Here is a 19073-nt window from a genome sequence, read left to right on the forward strand (position 1 = left end):
CAGTATTGATGTATTCATTGGATGAGACTACACAGCACTTACACTGAACAGGCAAAACATTATAACCACTGAAAGGTGAAGTGAATAACACTGATGATCTCCTCATCATGGCACCTGTTAGTGGGTGGGATATATTAGGCAGCCAGTGAACATTTTTGTCCTCAAAGTTAAGGGCTGGCTAGACAACTGGATCAGAGCCTCTCCAAAATGGGGTGTTCCCGGTCTGCAGTGGTCAGTATCTATCAAAAGTGGTCCAAGGAAGGAACAGTGGTGAACCGGCGACAGGGTCATGGGCAGTGAAGGCTCATTGATGCACGTGGGGAGCGAAGGCTGGCTTCTGATAGAAAGGTTGACAGAATACACAGTGCATGACAGGTCAGGGCTGTTTTGGCATGAAAAAGGGGGATAATGTTATGCCGGATCGGTGTATGTACATTGCTCTGGATAATAGTGTCTGCCAAATGCGGTGAATATAAAATATAAATGTACATTTAGCAGCAAAATCACAACAAAAAATCATCCTCCATTATTTAAAAAACATACATAAGTTCAGAAACAGGAAAACCATTCAATGGCCTCAGATACAAACATATATTTCACCTATCTAAAGACAAAACAAACAAACAAGTAATCTAATAAGATCGATGAAATGGTGCAGCAGCATTTAGTTATTATGGCACTAACTTCTCGTAAGTATCTGCTTATGTGATTTTAATTAAGACTCACAAGCCTGCATTTTATTATTACAAATGTATTTTATAATTTTATTGTTTTATGTGTTACAAATAAACACTTATATTACTTCAGGGTCTTCTTTTGTGCTGTATAAGTAAATTAGCTTGGCATTAATTTCTACTAGCCTGCTGGATAATGTGACTGGATTTCTGAGACACCAGGGGACTGAGACTGTGGAAGGAAACCAGAGTACCCGGAGTAAACCCAAGCAGGCACAGGGAGAACATGCAAACTCCACACAGAAAGGCCCCTGCCTGTTCGAACCCAGGATTATTTTTAGAGCCATGCAAATCCAAAAGATTAGACACTTTTCCTTTCTGAAGCATCTTTCAGAATATACTAGCATGAGTTTTATTAGGCAACTCACTCGGGAATTCATTCTGAAGATCAAACCAGCAACCCGGCAGTGGGTGCCAAAACGTTCTGTCCATATGGCATGGTAGATGTACTTGGGAAGGAAGCCACTGAACTGTTCCTACTATGAAAAGTAGCAGTGAAAACTTTGGCAGTGTAGATAAATCATAGTTGCCCCATATCTTGGCTTCGGTGTCTCAGCAGTAGAAGCAAGATGACAATCATCTCTTCTATAAAGGAATAATTTTCTACAAACTAAATAATGTTTTAATACCAACGGTAAAATGTATTGCCTGGAATCCGTAATTTGGCAGGATGAATCCGGAGGTTTTGTCTGGTGAGATACCACACAAGCTTCAGGCGCAGGCATTAGGCCCGACCTGACCTGCTCACAATCTGTCAAATTAGATAGAAAATATTTTCTCTTTCATCTTATGCTGAAAACAGCTCAAATGTCAGTGTGGACGGATATCAGTGTCAGATAGATCACAACTATTGTAATCTATAATTTCCAAATGATAACAATATTAACCACAGTCTGAGAGGCACAATATAAGATATATAGGAATAGAAGAATAGAAGACACAATATAAACCGGGGAGAAGAGATGAGTTACAGGATCAAAATATCAAATCAAAAATCAATCAAGTGCTTCATAAAACTTGTAACTGAAGATATTGCTAACATCCACCACAAAGAAATCACTGTCCTCGATCCCACTGACCCTCAGCACAGTGGTATCATATAGCAGCAGTGTGTGGGACAGTGTGTAGGCTACACAAATGATTCCAGATCAGGAAAATAAGCTAACCAGTGTTAATGTATTCATTGATAGAGACTTATACATCGCTCTGGATTAGATCGTCTGCCAAATACCAGAAACGTAAATGTTCATAAACAAGTTTTAAAGTATGCCGAAATGCCACTGTGTGTAAAGAAAAAACAAAACCAAAAGAGAGATGTAGAGATGGTTAGGTGCGCTATTTCTTTCTTTCTTTCTTTCTTTCTTTCTTTCTTTCTTTCTTTCTTTCTTTCCTTCCTTCCTTCCTTCCTTCCCTCTTTCATTTTACATAATCAGTTGCTTGCCTACACAACAGCTATATTTAGAAACCCAAAAGAATATTATCTTATAAGAAACTATTTAAGTAACTGGAAGAATGAGTAACTGTTGGTATTTTGCAGCACTGAGGCGCTGCTGTTTTGGTGAATTCCTAACACGTCCTACCCACACACCCCACCCCCTGACCGGGACGTCCATGCGGGTGCATTGTGAGTCACTTTCTGTTCAGGTGCTGCTCCTTGTCACCTGCAGAGAGACAAGCAGCAGGGGAACAGAGCGAGAAAGCACGCTAGACAATAATAATAACTTCATTATGAATCGTTCTTCAGTAAAATAATAATTAAATGATAATTACACCTTGGCAGCACACAACCACGGGTAATGCATGCAATAATACACATTTAAAAAAAAAAATAGATTAACCTGATTTATGTCACTACAGTTAATCAGTGTTAATTAAGGTAAGTATAGTATTATTTTACTGAGTAAAAGAGTTCAAATTTCAAATAATAAGAATAACAACTTCAATAATAATATTAAAATAAAAAATTCACTTTTTAAAAATTATTATTATTATTATTATTATTATTAATAATAAGACACTATTAGTTTTAATTAATAGTTTTAAGACAAGCCTAAAAAAGATGGAGTGATCTTTGTTAAACTCTTTTTCCTATATCCTTTATTTATTTATTTATTTATTTATTTATTTATTTATTGAATCTACCGAGCTTCCTCCTCTTCCTCCTCCTTATCCTGGCAGTTTAAAAATACTTATAGTTAGGTGTTAAAGCGATAAGTACTCAAGTATCAAAACAAAAACTTCTGACACATGAAGGTGTCACAATAGCCTGAGAAATACAGAAAACCGAGAAAAAAGCACACTTCTAATCTAGAGTTTAACATTCATTCCAAGGATTGAATCATCTTGATCATCCTGATCATCTTTATCTGTCATTGGTAATTAGATATATTGATATACAACATTTTAAAAACATTTGAATCCTAATTTTTTTTTATAAATTAATAACTAAAATTAATCTTTTTTTTTGGTGAAGTGGGTGGGGATGTGGTAGCTTAGTGGTTAAGGTGTTGTACCACTAATCGGAAGGTTGTGAACCCCAGGTCCACCAATCTGCCACAGCTGGGGCCCCTGAAGCAGGCCCTTAACTCTCAATTGTTCAGATGTTTAAAATAAGCCGCTCTGGATAAGGGTGTCTGCAAAATACCTGTAATGTTCTGATTATAGCTGTGTGTTTATATACCTGCTACATCCGCGTAGCATAGTTAATATTTCTACACCATTTTCTTTTTGTATAAAACAGGCACTTATCCAGTAGTAAATTTTTTTTTAGCGTATCAAGGCAAAACAATTATATATATATTTAAATAAAAAAAACAAACAAGCAAATAAACAAAGGTAAACGAATAAAACAATTTTATATTTTTTAAAAATAAACAAACAAACAAACAAAAAATCAAATAAACAAAGGTAAATGAATAAAACAATTTTATATTTTTTAAAAATAAACAAACAAACAAACAAAAAATCAAATAAACAAAGGTAAATGAAGATAAACAAATAAAACAAAACAATTTTATAATTTTTAATAAAAAAAACAAATAAACAAAGGTAAACTAAGATAAACAAATAAAACAAAACAATTTATATATTTTTTTTTAATTAAAAAAAAACAAATAAACAAAGGTTAAAAGTATAAACAAATAAAAGAAAGCAAAAAAAAAACAAAAAAATACAACACGTTTATATTGGGACTATGCAGACTCTGTTCACGAAAAATATCTGTAAACCTGAGAAATAAATGTCTTTGTAATTTCTAATTTATAGCAATGTAGCTTGTGTTGTTAGACACGCACACTGTGGAATAAAACGTGGAATAAAATAAAATAAAAAAATAAAAATAAAACAGTTTATTTTCTCCACACAGCCGCGCTGATCCTCCCGGCGGCACCGTAGTGTCCTGCTCGTGCGACATTGATTCATTAACCTTCAGGTTTCAGGTTTCTGGATTATATCAGATAACAGTACTGAATAAATAACTCTAATAAGCTATATGTTATTTCACCGGCTTGTGTAGCTGGATAAAGCAGTGATATGTTGCTCTTCCTCACTTGTTCGTTTTTATAGTATTTTTCTTGTAAACATATTTGCAGCAAAACACGACCGGTGTGATATAATAATAATATATATATTTTTTTAAAAAAATGTCCTTATATAAACTAATAACAAATCACGCCCTCATAAAAGAAAGGGAACCAGATCGATAATAGATAACCTTCCTGATTTATTATCTGTAAATGTGTTTTCATATTTTTTTTAATGAAAATGCACGATTTCTTTTTTAATTCGAATGCACGCGCTTATTATTTATATAAAAGATTCAGTAACTTTCAGTAGCTGACGAGTGGCTTTTTTTGCTAAAACATGGAAAAAAAAAGCTTTACATTTATTATTAAATCAATGTGAATAATCTAACACTTAAAAAAAATTAAGTTGATGAATATACAGCATTGATGATTTAAAGATCTGGATAAAGCGACTGATTTAAGTAAGCGAATAGTTATAGCGTAATAATAATAATAATAATAATAATAATAATAATAATAATAATAACACTACTACTACTACTACTACTACTACTACTACTAATAATAATAATAATAATAATAATAATAATCACGCTGTCACCACAATAACTTCAAGATCACTGTGTCATTTTAAGAGAAATTAGTTTATTATGAAAACTAGGGGGAAAACGATTTTAAAAAAGTGCTGCGTAAACATGGTCCTCAGGTTGTTGCAGACATTAACATTATTCATCAATAATAATAATAATAATAATAATAATAATAATAATAATAATAATAATAATAATAAAAATAAAATTCAGTTAGCCCACAATAATTCACCTACAAATTTTCGGTGTCTTTCAATACAAGTCTGAGTTTGCCTTCGCGTCACAATTTAACAACAACAACAACAACAACAACAAGCACTTGGTGAATAACATCGAAAACCACTCGGAGCCTTCACTGCATCATCCAGTCCAGAGTCAGATTGGATTTCAGCTAAACATTATCCTGCTTGATTTATACTGGACTTCTTCTTGGGCTTCTTAAGTCTTATTGGGCTGATTATTTATTTCTTTTCTTTTATTATTATTATTTTTTTGCATATGAATTATTAAAACACAGATGTGATTGCAGAAGATCTATCGAAGGACAACTGCAAAAACAGCTGCTTTGACCCAGATTTCCTTCCTTCTCTTTTACTGAATTTGAAATTTAAGACTTAATGGAAAACAGAAAACCATTAATGACGTGAAAATACATTGTTTTAAAAGTGATAGGCCACTGCGATCTGGACAGGGTCAAAATACTGAAAATAGATCACATCTAAATAATAATAATAATAATAATAAAAAAAAAAAGTTTCCATTAGAACGAAGAGAAATGTGCACTATTTTCACAGAATTAATTTATATACAGGGGAGAGAGACCATTTTGATCCACATCTCCTCATTTTTGCAGCAGAGATAAGAAGCACAAACCAAACCTCATCACATCGGAGAGATTCCCAATGTCTGATTATTCCACGTCAGTTTTGTTTGCACGTGCGCCCACATCCAGACAACCTTGACAATCTTTATTACCACAAGTCTCAGGTAGTGGGTGCAGATGGAGCTATATATCGATCCGAGTGTGCAGCGCGGAGTGTTTGCCCTCGTGCTCCCAGTAAGGGCAGTGCATCATGGGCAGATCTGTGGGCTGCCGCGAGCACGCGAACTGAAGCCCGGTGCCGTTTCCAGTCGAAACCGGAGGAGACGCAGCCGGACTGAGCTGCTGATGGTGCTGGTGTGTATGATGGTGACTCATGCCATTATACGAGTTGACTATAGCCGGCAGTGTCATTGTTTGCATGCGAGAATAAGGGTTGTACGTCGAGTGCGCGGTCAAGCCTTTGACGTTCACCGGACTCACGTTCCCGCTCGCCATTTGGCACGAGGTGTACGGCATTGGCGCTGGAGCTTGCGCCAGAGACCACGAGTTGTTCATGAACCCAGGCTGTAAATATTTCGGCGGGGAAAGGTAACCGTAACTGTCCCCACCGAAAAGAGATTTACCGGGCTGGAAGTGTGCAGGCGGAGGTCTGAACGGTCTCTTCATGCGCCGCCGCCGTCGGTAGTTTCCCTTCTCAAACATGTCCTCACACGCAGGGTCCAGGGTCCAGTAATTCCCTTTCCTCTCTCCACCGCCCTCCCGGGGAACCTTGATGAAGCACTCGTTCAGAGACAGGTTGTGTCGGATGCTGTTCTGCCAGCCTTTCTTATTCTTCTCGTAGAAAGGAAACTTAGTGATGATGTACTGGTAAATGCCTGAGAGTGTCAGCCGCTTCTCGGTGCTGTCGCGTATGGCCATGGCGATCAGCGCCACGTAGGAATACGGCGGCTTCTGAGTCGCGTCCGGATTCTCTGCGCTTTTCACTGCCGCACTTTCGCACTTACTTTGCTCTTTTTCGGTCTTGCTAGCCGTGTCCATCAGGTCCGTGTTGTTCTCCTCCAGGCCCAGGTAGGCGGCCATCATCTCACACAACCCAAAAGAAACTCCAGCAAAAGTTAGAATTAATCCTGTGACCAAATATGAATGAATCCACACACTGAGATGACCGGAAATCACCAGAATCGGCTTTGCGTCTTTGCGTCTTTGTGTCAGAGTTAAAATGTTTTTCAGCTTCTTCTCTAACTGATAATCCAGGAGAAGGAGGGCAAAGCGCGCGTTGGTTAGCGTGTAAACCCGCCCCCCCCACACACACACGCACACGCACAAACAAAACAGTCGTGTCACGTTCTAACGGTTAATTAACAATTACTGCTTGGGAATAATAGGAAACGTTGGTCATTTTTTTTAATTTGTCTTTAAAACATTTAGTTATATACAGATATACAGTTTTTAGTTAATTTGAGACGTTTACAAAAAAGAGTTGTATCGAAAAGTCTTATTATTATTATTATTATTATTATTATTATTATTATTATTATTATTATTATTATTATTATTATCATCATCATCATCAATAACAACAATAATAGCTTTATTATTATTATTATTATTATTATTATTATTATTATTATTATTATTATTATTATTATCAATAACAACAATAATAGCTTCATTATTATTATTATTATTATTACTATTATTATTATTAGCCGTCTTAGAGAGTTAGCTGTCTTAAAAAAAATGCTCCATAAAAAGCAAACAAAATTCTTCTCGTTGATTTTTAGTCCAGTCTCAGCTATAGCAGAAGCTGTAGTATATTTGTATGTCATGGAGCTGGTACAGTTCAATGCAACTCAATAAAAAATGCACTCTGTAACAAAATGCTTATGAAGTTTATCTGTTAAAAGACGAGAGGTGAATAAAATGCAGAGAAGAGGAGAAAGCGCATCAGTTTATGGAAGTCGCAAAACTAATCATTTTATTTTTTAAGGCCTCTGGAAGGACAGGGCTTCGGATTGGTCGCTCGGTCACTGTTTATTAGAACAGAAATAAATTTGTGTTTGAGCGCGAGATTTTTTTAAAACCTATTTTCGGTGTTGTTTTTTTTCCCTTTTTTTTCTTCTACTTCTTCTTCATCTTTTTCAACATAACTGTGACGTTATAAAAGCTATGCGCTCAACCTCCTTATTTTCAGAGACTCGCCACGAGGACCGCAGAGATTTTCGGTGACACAATGTCCAAGGACTGATATAAAGAAGAGCAAAAGATATGAGAGAGAGAGAGAGAGAGAGAGAGTAGAGAGAGAGAGAGAGTAGAGAGAGAGAGAGAGAGCGAAGTCTTAAAAACTCTTCCACTATGTTCTATGCAGAATGGTCGACTCAGCATGGTGTTGCTCAAATTTATCTGTTTATTCATCTGATTATTGATTACTGTGTATTTATATGTGGTTTATAATAATAATAATAATAATAATAATAATAATAATAATAATAATAATACAAAATAAATAACTAAAATAAATACTAAACAATAAATAACAATTATTATTATTATTATTATTATTATTATTATTATTATTATTATTATTTTATCCTTACAATAATCATTTCAGATGTCATTTGATCTCAGACAATGCAATTTATAAACGCAATAAACACCAACAAAGTAACCCTTTGTTAGAAAATAAAATTAAACAATAATACAAATTTATGTAATATAATAATATAATGTAAATATTATGTAATATTTATATACAAATAACATAAAATTAGAACTTTTTTTTTTTTTTTTTTTTTAAATGACATGCAATGCTGAGGGGCATTGAATAATAATTCAATTTAATAAAATTTAATAAAAAGATGAATAATACTATTTCTACGTAAATCATGAGCTTCTACCTGAGAAATTTAAAATGGACTCCAGACAAATAAAAATAAATAGAAACAAAACATATTTGTTTATAATGTTATACAGTCTATTAATAAGAGATAAGATTATAAGTGTTTATGAATATATATCGGTCAGAATGGGAAGTTACAATCTGAGCTAATCCTGTCTGGTTAGCACATGCTAGTGAGCTTGCAAAGCATAGGGAAGATAATGAAAAATAATGAATGAATGAATTAATAATTCCTGGTTTTTAATGCTTTTCAGAAATCCTGTCAGGTTAGATCATGTAAGCATTAAAGACTGTGACTTGGTCTATGACTGGGGAAAAAAAGGATTTCGATTTTGATGTCTTCAGACACAAAAAAATATATATCAAAATTTATTTATTTATTTATTTATTTATTTATTTATTTATTTATTTATTTATTTATTTATTTATTTTTGGCATTATCTTCCATTCCTCATTTCATATACTCTCCAACTCCACCCAAATTAGACAGAAACCTTGGCAATTTTCCGGTCATGTCACAGATTTTCAAGTGCCTCTAAGTCTGGGTTTTAATTTTTCCAGTATGTTCCTTTGTAGCTTTTTGCGCATAGTGTTTGTGCACATATTTTCACCCTAAATTCACGTCTGCCTGAACAGGTTCTCCTCAACAATTCGTGTATATTTCACCTACATTGATTTTTTTTTATTGTTATCTTCATGTTGTTTCTAAATCCTTCTGCTGAAAAGCAACCATGATTTATGATGCTACCACCACCATGCTTCATCAAAAGAATGGTGTTACCTGGGTGATGGCCTGTAGATTAGTCTCATCAGATCACTGAATCTTTTCCAAAATCTCTAACATGGCCTTTCTCAGAAGTGTCTTCCTTCTTATCTAATGCTGCAACCATCAGTGCTCTGTAACCAGGTTGTGTGCATAGATAGAGTTTTATATCAATCCTGGAGTGTAGTGGAAAATGTTTGCCTTTGTGCTCGCACTAAGGGCAGTGCATCATGGGTAGTTTTGTGTGTTGCATTTCTTGCCTGAGCACTCACTTTGGCCTGATCTTGGTAGTATCCGAGCTGTGCCATATTTGTTCCACTTCGTTATAACGGATTTCACAGTGCTCCTTAGAACCTCTTGGTCTTGGACTGATCTGATCTGCCAGTTTAGAGCTCCAGTGAGGTCTAAAATCTGCCAGTGAGACCTCCCAAGATCAGAGATATTTATTGCACAAGCATACAATCGGACACAGATGGATGTAAAATTAATACAGGTGTACCTTTTTTACAGTATTTAGTGTGAGCTCTTGAAATCCCGAATACTAGTCCTAGTTTAGATCACTGAAAGAAAAACGAGCGAATACTTCTCAGTCGTTGCTCGTAAAATGAGCAGAAACAAAAATCACATTCTAGTATACTTAAATCTGATGTTTCACTAGAGCCAAAAGAGAGACAATCATAGGTGATGGGATAGTTTCTGGAGTCTCGGTATGTCTATAATTTAACTAAGAAGCCTGTATGTAAGATATGCAAGCTTGCTAACAATAAAGAAGGACTACTGCAGGGCTGCAATCCTACACAAACTCAGCAAACAATTCATAACGTTACTGCTAATTTTATGGAATGGTATTTTTTCTTGCTGTCCAGCTATATAGATATTACTTTTTTTAAGCAAAAAATGGAGTTTTATATTAAATTCTGTTATATTTCTATTACACTGGGTGAATTTTTATAGTTTTAGTAGTAATCCACTCTAAAAAAGCTGTATTATTTACACAGCCTATCTGTAATTGTCCCTGGATACAGCACAAATTGAGACCCTGAGAATTCTCATTAGGCATGAAGTGAAGTATGTGGCTGAGAGAAAATCCTCGAGTATCTTATTTCTCCTTGTTTCTCCTTTACGCTTTTCCCCTAAAAGTCTAGCTATGAAGAGTACTCACTTTCTGATTCTTCACAGCTATGTGCAACGATTTCACATCCACGTTATGTTAGCTTGCTATCATCAGACCTCAGATGATCTTGTCTTTTACCATTAAAGCTATCTGGAGCCAGTACAATATGCACCACAGCGTTTGTTCAAATTAATTGAACATGGTAGTAATGGGCTTTGATGAAAAAGTGGCAGCGCTGCCCCCTTGAGCAAGGCCCTTAGACTTCCCTTAACCGCTCCGTTGTATAAAAATAAGAGAAATGTAAGTTGTTGTGAACAAGACGTCTGTCATATGGGTTTTGTTAAATACTGAACCGCTAATCCTTGCTAATGCTCTGGATGAAGTCTTCTCTATGGACCACTGGGGTCAGTAGATCAATATGTGAATAATTTGAGTATGTGTAGATGTATTTGCACACACTCACATTTGAATTGGGCTCAAGATCCATTATTTACTGTCCAGGGTCACCCAACTGAGGATGAGGTTCACTTTCTGAGTCTGATTTCTTCCTCAAATCATTTCAGGAAGTTTTTTCTCGCCACCGTCGCCTCAGACGTGCTCATGAGTGATAAATGTTAGAGATAAACAGTAACTAAACTTACATTTTTATTATATGTTGCTATACTTTTATAAAGCTGCTTTGAGACCACTGTTAAAAGCGCTATACAAATAAATTGAATTGAATTGAATTGCACTGCATGTGTTGTAGCTCTGTGTATAAGGTGCTGATCAGAAGGTTGTTAGTTTGAGTCCCAGGACCATTGAACCGCCATTGCTGAGCCCCTGAGCAAGGCAAGGCCCTTAACCCTCAATAGCTCAGTTGTATGAGATAAAAGGAAGATGCTCTGGATAAGGGTGTCTGCCAAAATGCGATATAAGGGTGTCTGCCAAAATAAATGTAAAATTAGAAATCATGGCAGTCACATGGGCATTTTCCCAAACACCAGTTCATTAGACTTAAGGCTGCATGATTGATATAGCTCTAAATGTCAGTAGAGTATAATAACACTATATCTAAAGCATGTCTTAAGATGAATATTCAGTGTATTTTATGTGCTGTGGATGTCGAAAGCACAGCGAAGAAAAAATTCAACATGGTGCAACATGGTTTATATAAATGACCCTCATGAAGTATTTTTTTTCCCCTCTGATCAAAACCAAGACAATATAAAATAAAAACATAAAGGAAATGGTATAGCCTCAAGGTGTATCTCATTGCAGCTATGACATTACTCGACTATTTATTAGATGTTTAACATGAAAACATCTGAGTGTCAAACAGGCGGGCAGGTTAACAAAACAACGTAGGCTGTGTTACCGGTTTGCAGCTGTAATGAATTCTGAAAGGCAGAAATTCTGATCCTCTCGCACTTCCTGCCCACGAACTGAGGCACGAGGATGTTTATGATTGCTCACGCAGGAGGAATGTGAGGACCAGTTCACTGGGTCAGGAAGGGACCTGAGCAACACACGCTTACACACACACACACACACACACACACAAACCTTCTATGTAGCTCAATTCTGTTTGCTTTAGATTTAGTGTTTTAAATCTTAGAACATATTCATATCGATGTTTATGAAAAGACGAGCAGAAAGAAACTTGGTTATAATGATCAGATGATCTGAGAGAGGTGTAGAGAAAAAGGCTGAGGCTTTTCATTTGTAGTACATCATTCTAACCCTGAAGCATGGGGATGGTGGCATGATGGTGTTGTTCTGGAAAAGGGACCGGGGCACTTGAGAAAGGATGAGGAAGGAGAATTCTTTTTAGAAATGCGGACTGAATACCGCAAGACATCAGCTAGAAGGTTAAAGCTTATTTGCTGCATGTCCAATGTCTCTGGTGCAAACACTGCAGTCTTAAAAAAAAGGGTCCATCTAGCATCTGAGTGGTTCTTTAGGGGAACATAAAACAGAGAGCTTATCTATGAAAGGTTTTAAAGTAGAACATCATGGCAAAGCGTTAAAAAAACCATCGAAATCTATTTTCTAAAAAAAAGTCTATTGTCAGTTTAAGATGTTTACATCATTATTAATTTAATAAAATGTGTGTTTTTGTTAAACTGGTCTAAATTCCATTCAGATCATCGCACATAAATATCACTTTCAATTTTGTCATCCACGACTCGCATTGCAGTGGATCCAAGCGTTTGATCTGGGGAGAAGAAGGAGAAGAGAGAGACGTGAAGATGTAAAAGAAGCCGCAGGACCGGAAGAAGGGATTAAGAAAGAGGGATATCCCATAATCCCTGTTGTGACCGGTTGGACACAGGGCTAGTTCCATACACAAATAAACACACACGCAGACGCAGACACGCACACACACACACACACACACACATGTTTATAATTCTATCTTTCTTTGGCATTTTTATATGCTTAGACCTTCATAATTTACAAAAGTCTTTTTAGGGTTGAATTTTTTTGTGCTCTTTAGGAACACAGAGAGACTTTCAGTAGCCAGGGACATGCAAAGTAATATTTTTATATATATTTTTTATCTGTCAATTTGTTTATAATTAGCATGACCGGACATATCTATGTGTAAGTGTAAGTCATGTACAGTATGTTTATATGTTAATTGTGTGTGTGTGTGTGTGTGTGTGTGTAGGGGGGGGACAGGCTGAGAATGATGCTCACCTGACCCCCTCATGCCCTGTGGTTGCTAAGCGATAAGAGATCATTCTTAGCACACTATTTGTTCCATGTTACAAAGGCCTAAACCACATGTGGGTGGCAGTGAATTGTGGGAGATCATATCACATCGCGTTGCCATGACAAGTAGAAAGTCAATAATGGCGCGTTGTACCACACAGCTGTTCCTCTTTCCATTTTTCCTCTTTCTCGTTCTGTTAATCTCTCTCATCATCTTTCAGTGAACCTGCACTTGTTTTTCATTGACTTCATAATTCATGCTTGCTTTCTGTGTGCATGCTCCACTAATCTAAAAACATTCAAGCCTTTAAATATATTAAATGCATACTCTCAATAGGTTTAAGTGGGACTTCACACAAAGCAAGTGTTTAGATGGAAACTGTAATAATTTGCATGGTAGGTTTGGACAGAGAAACTCTTGCTTAGGAAGTATTAGTGTTTATCTCACATGCATCAATCTATACTGTATAGAATTGCAAACTAATGACCAACACACAGCATGGACAGCCTTATATTCTACAGCCTTACTCATTTCAGTCCTTTCTGGAGAACTCCTTTCGAATGAGAATATCTCACTGGATTACTATGTTTTAAATAATATTTTATCCTCGATACATTTTAGGGTGGCGAGAACATATTGGATAAATTTAGACCTATAAATTGGTCTATATCACCTCTTAGAATTCATCATATTTGAACATAAAGTTATACTGTATTTACACATTACTGTATTAAGACACTATATAAATAAAACATATGAAATAAGATTATATAAATAGGCATAAATGATAATGAAAATTAGGGATATATTAAGAATGGGGCATAGGACCTTCATATGTAACGGTGCTCTGGTGACTGAGTGGACCTCAGGCTTCCTGTTCGCTTGTTTTCTTAATGAATAGCAAAAGCAAAAGCGTCACAACCCAAAGGTGAACCTCATGTCCTTCCAGACCGATAGGACAATTTCTTCAGAACCAGTTGAGGCCATGTATCAAAGGGCTCGTAACACATCCTGATGATGCACCTTAAGAGATAACAAAGGCAATGCATAAATAGTGCAGAGTTCAGTAGAAATTAACAGAAGTCTCTGAGGGAAGTGAAAGGGATGAGAATGCGTTGTATGAATCTTTTGTGAGGCAGGAAGGTGGCATCCAGTAAGTTCCTCAGTCAGTGGTAATACAGAAGGAATACAGGTTGCTGATCCTGGGCTTTTCTTTAATTGACAACTTTTTAAATGCTCGTCCTCCTGCAGCTCCTTAGCGGTGCTGAGTTTGGCTATAAAGACTGAACAGGACCCGGTGTGGCTGGCCAGTTGCTTGGTGTCAGGATTGGGGTTGGCATCATGTGGTCTGGACCAGCTTGAGGAATATAAGAAACTGCAGTGAAAAGACTTGCAGAGAGGTAACAATGAGCTTATTGTCTGTGCTAGGATGGTGGGGACCTACTGAGTATCTAGGGTTGCATGACTTGTGTCCAAGATTTGCTTCTTTCTCTGAGATGGGCATTGGCTAAAAATGGTCATGGACTTGTTTGAGAGTTTGTAAAAATAATGTCAGCGCTGTGTTTTTCTTTTTGCGTGTACAAAGTCTGACAAGAAGTTATTTCTTTTTCTAGAGAACAAAGCCTAATCACTGGTGTAAGACAAGGCTAGGTTTCAAGATTTGATGGTTTTTGGTCTTGATCTTGACTAAGTCTCTCTTTTATTTAGACTTGATCTTGACTTGGCTTTCTTCCCCTTAAGACTCTGTCTTGACTTTTTCTTGGCTAGTCCTGGTCTTGGAAAAGTCTTGGACTTGAACAATGGCGGTTTTGACTTCAGCTCTAGTATTACCCTGCACATAAGTTGTACTGTGGTCGTTGTACTGAATAGACTGGTTTGAGGGCTGTTTCCATAAGTGATGTTTTCATTGTAGTCATTTAGAAACGTCTTGGTGATAGCACACCAGCTGTGGGTAGCTTTAACACCACTGCTACTCATGAACTTTGGTAGACAGATTTAGTTAAAAGATATTTTGTGCCATTTTTAACCTGAGCCAGTTATAATATTTGGCACTGAAGCATGCCTTTTTGGGGAACTAGCACTGAAATACTTTCTTGCACTTTGTTTCTTACAAAACTGTGTACTGGTCAGTGCTGCACTGTCTCTTTTGTGTCCCTTTTAAATTGTTGTACTGTGTCTTGCACAAATGCACTTTACATAGTACTGCATAGGTCTATGTAGTGTATTTATTTCATTGTTGTCTCCTGTAGTTCTGTGTTTTATGTAGCACCATGGTCCTGGAGGTATGTTGTTTTATTTTACCAGCTATATATTGAAATGACAATAAAAGTTCCTTGACTTGACTTGGCATGGCTCACCAAGTCCAAGCAACCCAGGATTATCCCTGTCCTTGTGTATGACCATTGCTTTATTCTACCAGTGGGGTTTTTCCCTAAGAATTTTTTTATATAGCAAAAAAGAGGTGGAGGTGAAAATATTGCAAAAGCAAGAGGCCTAAAACTGAATCTAATGGACATTTAACATCGAGAAAACCCGAACGAATGGGGAATTGAAATAGCTGAACATAATGGGAACAATTTTGAGCAAAGAATTTAGAAAAATATGGGAGGAGCATCATGAAATAGTATATACTGAGGGGATTTTGGGGGAATAATTCAGATCGTTCTGGGACGTCTTGATGAATTGATCTCGGGTTGATTGCTGACTCTTGCACTTACTTAAAGTGTTAGTGAGGTGAATAGTTTGATAGAAGTGACCGTATATATACCCGTGTCAGGGAAAAAACGTGACAACATACAGTAGGAGAATGAGTTAAGAAATCCATCCATCCATCCATCCAACCTCTATACCCGCTTTAATCCTAATTAGGGTCACAGGGATCTGCTGGAGCCTATCCCAGCACACATTGGGCAAGAGGCAGGGGTACACCCTGGACAGGTCACCAGTCCATCACAGGGCCACATTTATACAGACAACCACACTCCTATGGGCAATTTAGAATTACCAATCAACCTAATGTACATGTTTTTGGACTGTGGAAGGAAACCAGAGTAAACCCACGCAGACACTGGGAGAACACGCAAACTCCACACAGAAAGGCCCCTGCCTGTTCGAACCCAGGATTCAAACCCAGGACCTTCTTGCTGTGAGGCAAGAGAGTTATCTTGATCTTGATAGTAAAATAATACTGGAATATTATAGAAACTCTTTCAAAAAGCAACCAGCCATATCTCATTTGTTGTTAATGTCTTTTTGAGAGCACAGCAGGTTTATATGAATGGGTTTAGCTTAAACACAAACAAGTGTACCAATACTTTACTCCTTACAGGTGTTTGACTGCAAGCTTCTACCGGACAGTGTTAAGAAACACACTTTCTGCAAGATTCATTAGAAAGTTAAAGTAAGGAAAACATCAGAATTAGGGATCTACAAGCTCGGCATTCCAGAGCATGCGACGACAAACAGACTGCTGCAAAATGATCTAAGATCTTTCCTCCTCAAACGAGCGCATGAACAGCCATGCCCCAGTGGAGCTCAGATGTATGTGTTCACAGCACCGGCTGATTATTTTTATCTGTCACAGGAAGCACCCTTCTAATAATAAACCCACAAGATCAGAGTGATGACAGACCCCAATTAGGCTGGAAAAATTGGTGGGGAAGGATGACTGGGGCTGAGCTCCAGAGATTATCTGCATTGTGTAATGAGGATAATAAAGGATTTCAAAAGGAACTGAACAAAATTGAAACCTCTCTCTCACACACACACACACACACACACACACACACACACACACACACTGTTCACACCCAAGCCCTGACATAACTGACACATGTCCACTTCAAAAGCTAACACCTGGATCTCAAACAGGCCCCTCCCCACCCTTATACACACACACATACGCACACACACACACACACACATACACCACATCAGCGTATCTCAGGGATTTGCAGAGACATCAGAGAAACTGGAGAGCAGACTCCAGCTGGAAGAAACAATTCAACACTGTAGAGGGAGAAGAAGAGAGCGATTTTCTTTGTTTAAGTCATGGCTGCTAGTCACTTGTCTCAGTCGTAAAGGACAGGATTAATCCACCGGGTTGCATTCAAAACAGAAGGCGAAAAAAACAGTTATGTCCAGTCAAATTATGAGACAGAGCAGAAAAATCGAGACCAGAAGTATATATTTAAAACTCCTCTCTTTCTTCACTGCTTATTCAGATGTGGGCATTGCTGCAGATTTCCCTTAGGCTGTGTGTGTGTGTGTGTGTGTGTGTGTCGGGGTGTGTGTGTGTGTGTGTTGGAGCATGTGTGTGTGTGTGTGTGTGTGTGTGTGTTTGGGGGGGGGTGTTAGATACAACAGCTGGTAGAGGTCTGAAACAAGTTTTCAGTGATCCATAAGCTGTGGAAGAAAATTCAAGAAATTAAAAGTTTAAGTAAAATTAAAAGTTTTAAACACAATTTCTAAACAAATGCTATGAAAATAAATATGTCACAACAAACATTTATTAATGAAACACAAACACCGGTGTCTGGGTGTGATCAAATGTTGCAGACGTACAGTATATATTTACACAGATGACAAATACACCCACACACGTTATATATTCCACTGTGTGTGTGTGTGTGTGTGTAAATATATACCATACACTCAAGAGAGTGTATAATGAGTCAAGACAGATTTTACTGAACACAAATTGAGGAGGAGCTTCAGAAAAGCTATTATTAACCGCTAAAATAGCAAAGTATGCAATGCAAATGTGGCTACAAATAAGGAAGGATCCACGAAATGCATGACATTTGACTCCACTGTTTGTTATGCTAGATAAAAGTTCTGTATTTAATGTGCTCCTAACTGACAGTCAGTTACATGTCAGACTTGCAGGAGTGCAAGATGGATATCTTTTCTTCTAATGTGAGAGCTCAACCATTTCGGGTGTGCATTACATGACAATGTGTGTGTGAAAGCATGCATGTCATACAATTGCTTGTGTGGGTGTGGGTGTGGGTGTGGGGGAGAAGGAGTGGCAGAGAGAGAGAGAGAGAGAGAGAGAGAGAGAGAGAGAGAGAGAGAGAGAGAGAGAGAGAGAGAGAGAGGCACTTAAGGTGCTGGTTCAGTAAGAGGTTAGAAGCTGACATGCTGGTATTTGTGAAAGAATCAGATTCCACAGAGAGAGGTGTGTTTGATTCAGAGTGAAGGCACTAAGTAATTCCTGATCATGTGTGGATCATGTTCTTTCCAGCTCTGTACGTTTAATGTGTGTGTTTTGGTGTGTAAATCTGTGTCCTTATGACATGAAAGCAATGAAAGGATTGTTTTGGGAGTTGAGGGAACGATGAAGCGAATATACTCAGATATTAGCTTGTAGTAGTGAAGCTTTGCCATTAAAAGCTAATAATTTCTAGGAAAAACTAGGAGGAAGTCTGTAAAGGGATGCAGAGAGAATGCTTCTCCTTTTGTTTTGAACAATACCCTTAACAATACATTGAACAACAGATCCAGTTATGCTGGACCACTCTGGCAGTAAAAGGAATAGCGAGACGGATGAAGGAAGCCTTCAGAGGAGCTGAAATCTCTCTCAATTGCTGTTTCAATGCTATATACCATATATAGAGGTCACCAACTGGTAGACCGTGGTCTGGATACAGACCCAGAAAAGTCTTGTAACAGAACTGTAGCTGTCCAAAACTCAACCAGCTCAGCTTCTGTAGCAGGTTTATCCAATTCCCTGCAAACTGACTTAGACAGCACACCGCGGCACACGTACATGGCCGCCACAGACTCCATCTCCCAGCAAACACCTTCACTCCCATACTCACAGCCACCATCGTTCCGACTGTTTCTACCTGCATTTAATCCTGAATGTTTGGTTTAACTCCCTTTATATGCATTCTTTTGGTTTCAAAGTCCGCGTTCTGTTCTTGT

At 37.3% G+C, this 19073-nt stretch overlaps 1 protein-coding gene across 1 annotated transcript; it reads right to left on the bottom strand.

Moving 5' to 3' along the window:
* Positions 1-4870: 4870 nt before the first annotated feature.
* foxl2a (forkhead box L2a) lies at positions 4871-6935 on the bottom strand. Its single transcript, XM_058417951.1, has one exon. The coding sequence runs from the start codon at positions 6752-6754 to the stop codon at positions 5855-5857; it is 900 nt and encodes a 299-aa protein (XP_058273934.1). The 5' UTR covers positions 6755-6935; the 3' UTR covers positions 4871-5854.
* Between the last annotated feature and the right edge of the window lie 12138 nt (positions 6936-19073).

Source organism: Hemibagrus wyckioides, linkage group LG20, assembly GCF_019097595.1.
Source record: "Hemibagrus wyckioides isolate EC202008001 linkage group LG20, SWU_Hwy_1.0, whole genome shotgun sequence".
Lineage (NCBI taxonomy): Eukaryota > Metazoa > Chordata > Actinopteri > Siluriformes > Bagridae > Hemibagrus > Hemibagrus wyckioides.

Excerpts from the sequence above, each read along its gene's own strand:
- foxl2a (XM_058417951.1), bottom strand. The coding sequence starts at position 6,754 with ATGATGGCCGCCTACCTGGGCCTGGAGGAGAACAACACGGACCTGATG.